The 8224-nt window shown below is 44.1% G+C and overlaps 1 protein-coding gene across 2 annotated transcripts in view; it reads right to left on the bottom strand.

The window, feature by feature from the left end:
- Positions 1 to 7946, bottom strand: part of LOC116390243 (GRAM domain-containing protein 2B) — a 15959-nt gene extending 8013 nt beyond the window's left edge. Inside the window, exon 1 of one of the 2 annotated variants that reach the window (XM_031859689.1) lies at positions 7758 to 7946. In XM_031859689.1, the coding sequence (XP_031715549.1) occupies positions 7758 to 7849 (92 nt within the window). In that variant the 5' untranslated portion in view covers positions 7850 to 7946. Of the gene's footprint in view, positions 1 to 2713; positions 3887 to 7757 lie in introns of those variants that run through there. The other variant, XM_031859686.1, reaches the window with a different exon arrangement.
- Positions 7947 to 8224: the final 278 nt, after the last annotated feature.

Below are 8224 nucleotides of genomic sequence, written 5' to 3'. Positions count from 1 at the left end.
CACACACACACACACACACACACACACACACACACACACACACAGGAATGAAATATTCCACTGACAAAAAACATCAAATCCTGTCATGTTGGGATTTGTTCTGGTGGGGCAAAGACGGCTCAGTGACTTTTTAAGACTTGAAAATACTTGTGAGGTGCTCAGACTGGCCCATCTGGACCGATGTAGGAGTGGTGCATTATCCGTGTGCCCGAAGGCAACGAACGCAATACCACGGAGACGGCACAACCTCAAGTCTACCCTACATGAACTCCGGGGCATTAGAACAACTGGCAGCATATTGATGAAATACACATTACTCATAGTGCATATAGGGTGTTGCACTGCTGCAAAAAACAATTTCTGCACCGAGTCACCTGAGTAACTGGAGGAGAGGTAAACATGAAACGATGGGCTACTCTGTAATAATAAGTCTTTACCGACCATCAAAGTGTGACCAGCAAGACTTCCTCACATCAGTACAAAAAGAGCTTTTGCCATTCAAGATGTTGCCCTGTGTAGTGGAATCTATTTACATCTTTAAGAGTCATTAAAGATCAATAAGCCAGTCATTAACCATGATGTGTTAAAAGCCTTTGTGGGAGGCTAATTGTAGCTGTAGGTTTCTCTACTCCAGAGACTACAGAGAGGTAAACAACACTTTCTCAGGTATCCTTTATTCTATAATATAAATACATAAAAATTTAACTTTGGGGCAAGTAAACTGCTAAAGTGTGTAGATGCTGGTGGTTGAATGAAGTCAACACACTGTGAGAACAACTTCATAATCAGTGCTGACCAGATGTTAGTCTGTGAGCCATTTCCACTAGGCAGGGGGTTAAAGTGGCAAGGCAATATAGGCCGTATTTAAAGACTGTTGACTTTCTCAACTACTTCCTCTCTTTACTGAGGACTAACCAGAAGCATTAACACGGTCACGTTGAAGCCGGTTCCTGTAACACTCAAGCAGCCACCAGCACTCCTCATATTTCATATCTCTTGTAAATTTTAATATGTTTCTACTTGCACTTATTGTTGTTGATTGTTAAATGTTTGCACCTCCCGTCACGCCAAATTCCTTGTATGTTCAACATACATGGCAATAAACGGTTCCGATTCTGATTCTTGCAGTAGGATGTGCTTTAGAAAAACTTTAAGTGTTGAAGGCCAAAGCAATCAAAAGGTTAACAGGTGTGTGACAAGAACCGTGTTATCGCTAAAAAGGTTACAACATGAGAAAACTAAATAAAACATTATGAAATGAATGATTTACTCTATAAAAGTGAGGTTTCTTAAGGACTGCTTCGTGTTTACAAAGCAGGAGGCGGACTACCTGAAATGGGTTGGTAACTGCCAGACAAAAGGCCTTGACCTCCGACCTACTTCCTTGTCGGAGCGCTACATCACACCACCTGATGCAATCAATGTCGGGCAAAGTTGCACTGCCACGCTTGACATTTCAAATCATATCAAATTATCAGCAGCAGCGGATTAAAAAGTTACATGCGCGAGGTTACAGGAGCATATGAATCAGGACTCGCTTCAGAGTACAACTTGTCTCACATGACGACACGTTCTGAACAGATTACTGACCAACACATAACACTTTGATACGTTTCTTTATCTGCATTTACTCTGGTGTCAATTTAAAACATTAGACATGGCACTCTTTCACAGTCGCATTCTCCTGGATTTACAGAGGATCACATGTTTCAGGTACAAAGGCTGTTGATCCCTAGTTTCTGTACGACTCCATGACAGAAGTCCACAAAAAAAGTTTTAAAAATTGTTCCCACAGCCAGGTGAAAAAACAAAAATAGGGAGAAATGATAGCCAAACAATAAGACTACATGTACTCAATTAGGGCTGGGCGGTATGACCAAAAATGCATATCACGGTATTTTGTAAGATTCTGGCGGTTTCACGGTATTTTTTTTCCGCGTTAAAGCATTAATTAATTAACGCCGAAAAGAACCTGCCGGTCAACTGGCCAGCGTGTCTTCCGTTCCGTCACTTCCTGTTTCCTTCACATACATTCCCCTGGGTCCTAAGTCCCTCCATGTACAGCTTCTTATCACCCTGTATGTACCAACGTACATTTATAACAAATACCACACATATTAGACGGTAATCAGCATTGCATATGTGTCTGACCAAAGTACCTTTTGTTGTTTAGTCGTTCATCCTGCATCGCTCTTTTCTGTTCTTTAATGTAACGTTACTGGAGCGACAGAGCCTCTCCCAGCTGTTAGCAGACTGTTGTTAGCGAGCTATACCCAGCATGTAGTTTGGCAAGGAAATTTTAGAAATGTACATTTATTAGTGTTACAAATTGTTTATGTGTCACAAACTGTTGTGTCGTGGAGTTTTGCCCTGTTAAAGAGCATTAGTTGTGGGTTGTTAATTGTTATTATAAAGTTATGACTATGACTAGGGTTCCCTCAATACACTTAAGAGACAACTAGCTCCGACCACAGCGCTCTCAGCAGCGAACAATATATTTTGCTGCCGGTTGAAGAGCGACAGAAGTTGCCTCGGCTGTGCACCGGTATGACGGTATATGAAAAATTCATATCGTACTGGAAATTAAAACCGGTATACCGCCCAGCCCTATATTCAATGTTGCTCAAGTCAGTCCTTCCTCATCTGAGACGGTTTGAGAAGTACTGGCTGAGATAAAAAAAATTAAAAAAGGGGATTTGCTTTCTAGCCTTACCTTCCCAGATTCTCAGAGCAATGAAAGTCGACCACAGCGCCCTGTTGGTTCAACAAGCCTTTCCCTCTGTCCATGACCAACGGAGGTTTCTCTGCACGCGCTCCCTCGATCTCTAAAAAGCTTGTAACCACCACCGGACAACGCAGCCAAACGAGTATGGCAGTTGTATCTTTTGCACTTGGACCCCGAGGACCGACGGCTGAATCAAAAAGGGTGTAAAGGTCTGTTTTACTGCAACGCTTTAAAGCATCACAGAGCTCAACGTGAAGATGGTTCAGGAAACACGCAGGAGGACAGAAAGCGAGAAGAAGAGGTGAAAAGAGTAAAAAGAAGAATAGAACAGGGTTCAAGCCTGAAACACCCTCCCAGTAGGGGGTAGATGATAGAAACACTGCCAGGTTATTCCCAACGACGACATTCAACAGCCTGTTCTCAATAACAGGGAGATGGCTTTAAAAGCAGCCATTGAAATAGTCATGACAATAGCTAGTTCATCCTCTTTGTGTACCATGCTAATGAGGCCAGAAAACACAGGAATATTTGTGTTTGACTCGAGGGGAAAATGGGAACAAAAGCTCAGAATACATAATGAAAATAGATTAATAAAGTAGACTGTAGGCTTAATGCAATAGACTGTTTCATTCACAACCCTCGTCTGAGTGCTGTACCTGTGACACCACATACTGGAGAGCCATGCAGAAGGATCAAGTACGAATGTACTGGGCAATGTCAATCCATATTTAGCCAGCGAGCATCGCTCCTTACCTCGCCAGTCTCACTACCACCTGCCAAGTTTTCACTGTACACCTCTTGGCGTTGATCTGCAGGAGGAATTGCTGAGGGACAGCTGCGTTATAAATGCATGTTGGCAGAATCAAAACAGCACAGGTTCGCTCTTTTCTACAGCCATGTGGCCTCTCAAGAGTTATCCAGCCTGAAGGCGATCCTCCTGCTGGCTTAACAGACTACACATTTGTCCCGTGTACCAACAATGTAAAGACAGTCAGTGTCGGATGGCAAGCTATCCATTGATGTAAAACCACTGTTTTCCTCATCAAACTAGATCGTTAGTGTGGGAGTTGCCTAGTTTTGGAGATATCGGCCGTAGAGATATCTTCCACCTCCACAGACCGAGGTCGTCAGTTATCTTAACTAACTGCGTCATGATTTTTCGAAAGAATTTCACAAATGTATGTTTTGGTGCTTTGATCACTACAAACCGAGGACAAGTCTAATTAACTTCCTACCATACCAGTTCATCACGGTGACATTTAAGCAGGAAGACGGTGTCCCAGGGGTCCCTTTTTGCCCAGGACCAGTTAGATAATTACTGAATACACTGAACAGATAATACATCTGCATCACAACGCTTCCTTGTTCGCTCACCTCACTCCACTGCCTGTGTACATACCCATGAGAACTCTACGTTGTGATTGTCCCTCTCCGTTTTTATCTACAGATAAGACTTGCACATTGCTTGTGAGGAGGTGCAAGGGCACGTCTCCCGATAGCCATGTTTATCTTTGCTCTAGAAAAAGCACTCATGGTGGAAATACTTAAAAACTTAAGATACTGGATTGCACAAAATAAATTCATGCAAGGCTTACACTGGCCCTTTAGTGATATAAAAACAGGGCAGGAAACGCCTCTTTCCAATTAATGATGATATTTCGTTTATCATTTCAAAAGTTAATAACCAGAAAGTTAGGCATATTTGTTGAAATTCACTGGAAACTAGCTCGACATTCCAGTCGACAGAATAACACCCCTGGGAGTCACGGTGCTTCCGTTTGCGGTCCCGAGATGAGACATATGATCCCGGGAGTCCTGCTGCAGACGTCAGCTCTTCACTGAACTCAGCAGGAAGACAAAATCGCTTCTGTAAAGAATGCTTGTATAGAATGCTTTCCAACAGGCAACATTACTGGTCTAACAACAGGAGCCTCCAGGCTCACACGCTATGCTGACGGAAGTTACACTTCCACGTAATCTCTGTGAGATCACCTGAGACTTTGCAGAGTCAGATAGCGTCAGAGCACCATCTCCTGGAGAGTTGTGGATCCTTTTTTGTCACGAGAACAGCCGATTCACCCATCAACCAATCAAAACCAGCAGATCCCAAAGCAAAACAACAGATTGTTGCAGCTGGGGTTTATTGCTCCAAATGAGACAGTAAAGATGTAAAAGTAAAAATTCAACTACGCAAACAGCATCTGAGAACCCTAATCTGTGATAATGTAGTTTGTTTTCCATTTTTTACCTACTTTGAAACTAAGAAGACGTGCCAACATTTGAAAATGATTATGTTGGACGTAAAGTATGTGCGTAAGCTTCGACAGAGCAGCCAGGAAGGGAAGCAAGCTAGTAGTGATGGCGAAACAACACGCCGTCTGTGGCGCCCTGCCAGACCTCAATCTGCAGGAGAACCGTGTGTGTGCGTGTGCCAGCCAAGTGGAACAGAGCGTGTCTGTGTACATGCGTTACAGAACAACTGTGCGAGTGGGAAGTCATGCAGCCTCGTGCATGCAGCAGCTCCCTCCACTTCCTCAGTGCTAACTGGACGCAGGAGACAGAGGGGGTCTTTCTTCAAAATACTTTTCAACGACATCCATGCCAGATGGTGTGTTGTGGTGTTTGGAAATTGTTTAAAATAAGGTCACAAGGAGGGGGGCTTAGAATTAACCTACAGTAGAATGTTGTTGCTCTCAGCTCCACAGAACAGCAGGTCGTCTGTGTGAACAGTCATATCCAAAAACTACGACGTGCTCGAAAGCCACCGATTCTAAATGACTCTCTAAAACCTGGTTCAAGCCAGCGTAAAGGCTGAATTACCATCCATCTTGGAAATTCAAAATATATCTTCAATGAAAGAAGTCTACAGCAGGTGATTTTACTCGCAGTGTTCCCACTGTGCAAAGGACTGGGCTTATCTTGAAATCATTACACTATGGATGTTATCCTGGTGACCAAAGCTGAGCCAAACACCAATCATTTAGATAAGCTTGCATATAGCCTCATGTGACTGACCTATGGCAAATACTTTTGGTGGATTTCACCAGGCTACTGTGATCCCCAAAAGGTGAAACGGCCAAGAAGAATACAGCCTTTTTCTTGGCTCAGTGACCAGGGCAGAGGAGTGGTCATTAGCACCAGCCCAACAGAGGCAGCACTTAGCTTCAACCGTGACCGGCCCGGTTAGCACGCACCCCTTCATTTAGCGCTAAACAGTTCTGCAGATGTGGTTTTTCAAACCTCTAACTTGAGCTCTTCCTCTGCGCCTGCAGCACATCTCATAATTTAGACCCACACAAGTCTTCACTGCCCACAGCAGCAAGGGCGCTCTGTACTACGAGCATCTTCCCGGAGCAAACAGAGCGCCTGCATAGCGGCCCCACCCAGCCTATTCCAGCCAAGCAAGCTTTGCAGCAATAAGAGGCTTCCCTATTGAAACAAGGATATTCCTACGTCGCCACTGTGTGCATGGCGAACCTGTATGCAAAGACGGGCTAACAAGTAGGTGCTGGGTGTTAAAGCACGTGGTGTACTCATTTGTTCAAATACATGGCTAGTCTGGCATTTTTTTTATCTTCATAGGGGAGATTTAAGTGCAAGAACAAACTGACTGGAATATAGAGCGGATGAAATGATCGGTAGATCATACATGGTCAGAGACTTGGCTCAATGAGGTCTGACAATGCCACAACATAGTTATATATGTGCGTGTGTGTGTGTTGTGGAAACGGATAATCACCATACTACAGAAGCACCATAGCTTTGCTGATAAGCAGCAGGCCAGTGTGATTGGTGGGGCTCTTGTACTGGCTATCTATGGGGAGGCAAGCGAAAGGCAAAGCTCAGAGGCCGAAGAGCACCATCAGTGAGATGCAGGGAGCATTTATATAACACCATGTACCTCATGGGAGCTAAAAATAGTCCATTCCGGGAAAACATACACTTGCTTGTCCCATGTGTGACAAGTGTGTGTGTGTGCGTTTCCTTGGGGGCAACACTATGTGTGCAGGTTTAAATGAGTGCATGATTGAGTGTGGCTGTCTGCTAGGCTCGTCTGCTCTGGATCTCAACAGGGCTGGATAATCCAGGACAAAAAGGAGATGACAATCTGACCCACATAGGCCCGTGAATGAAGTCTGGACTCTTAAGCGAGGAGGCACAGACGAGATTAAGAACAGACCAGATCTGGACCAAGTTCCCCTTTCTGCCAGCCTACTATATGTGGTGCTGTTTATTTACACTGCGTGGAATAGTTTAGTTGGCTGCTAACCTGGTCACAAACAACACTTTACAGCAATAACGTGGGACAATCATTGTATTCTTGGAAATGGACCAATAAGAAAAGAAACCCTAGCATTGTGTCTGTAACCACACCTCGCAGACAAGCCTCGCGTTAACATTACAATAATGGCCATCTTCAATATGCATTTTACTCAGTTATTCAAGTCTGTCTATAGGCATGCTCTACCATCGATGTCAGGTGATTGTGTCAGCGACACCTCGATCAGTTACCAATGTTAGCAGAGTCAACAGGACGTTAAGCGAATGCTAAAACAGTGCAGATGCTCCCATATTGGTGGTATTCATGTAACGTTACACTTGTAATGCAGAGATGCTCGCAACAGCCATATTTTAGAATTAAGGCCAACTTACAGAGTGTGTTTCAACTCAGAATCCAAAGATGAACCATTGATGTAGAGGATGTAATTGACTGTGTCACTGTACCGTTAGCTAAAGAGAATTTAAATGCCAACACATCTTCGGCGAGGCGTGTGCTAACCTGCTAGCATGATCTACTAATTAACTGAAAGACGTTGCTAGTCTCCATTTACGTACGTTACCATATTTCACATTTCTGTGTCAAATAAACACTTACATTGACACGAGGCAACACCATAGACTGTATATAAGAAGGGTAAAGCATTCAAATCGTATCGGTTGTTCTCATGAAATAAATGCTAACCGTTAGCATCCACCCCGTTGATGTTGCTCACCCGGCAGATAGCGGTTCAGCCACATTCACTGCACTCACCTCTCTTTCATGAAGTGCTTGATTTTGACGATGGCCTTCTCGTCGATCTTCCTGAGGAAGGTTTTCAATCTCTCTCTCTTGTTTTCAAGCATTCTTCCCTCAGCCAGTGGTCGCCGGTTCGTGTAGAGAAACGACGCTTCCACGCCAGACCTCCACACCGTTCTTGTTTGGCTTCTGCTTTTTTTTTTTTTTTTTCTCTCCTCCTCCCTCCATCCACGGCTGATCAAGATAATGAGCCCCATATCGGACCAAGTCAGCCGTCCAATCAACGTAGCCGACGATTTGCGAAAAGTGGTCATGTCAGACCGGTTGTCCAATCAAAACGGGGTAGTTGGCTTTCACCGACCGCCCATTACCTTATATGGTAGTCATGTCGTCACCTTCTGAGACGTGAATGGAAGGGACCATATTGTTGTGTGCAGGTCCTTTTAAATAATGATTTGGGCTTATAATGATTTGGGCTTATA

Source organism: Anarrhichthys ocellatus, unplaced genomic scaffold (genome assembly GCF_004355925.1).
Source record: "Anarrhichthys ocellatus isolate YVR2014 unplaced genomic scaffold, GSC_Weel_1.0 scaffold22, whole genome shotgun sequence".
NCBI lineage: Eukaryota > Metazoa > Chordata > Actinopteri > Perciformes > Anarhichadidae > Anarrhichthys > Anarrhichthys ocellatus.
The sequence above is the reverse complement of the archived record's forward strand: the minus strand, read 5'-3'. Positions and strand labels throughout refer to the sequence as shown.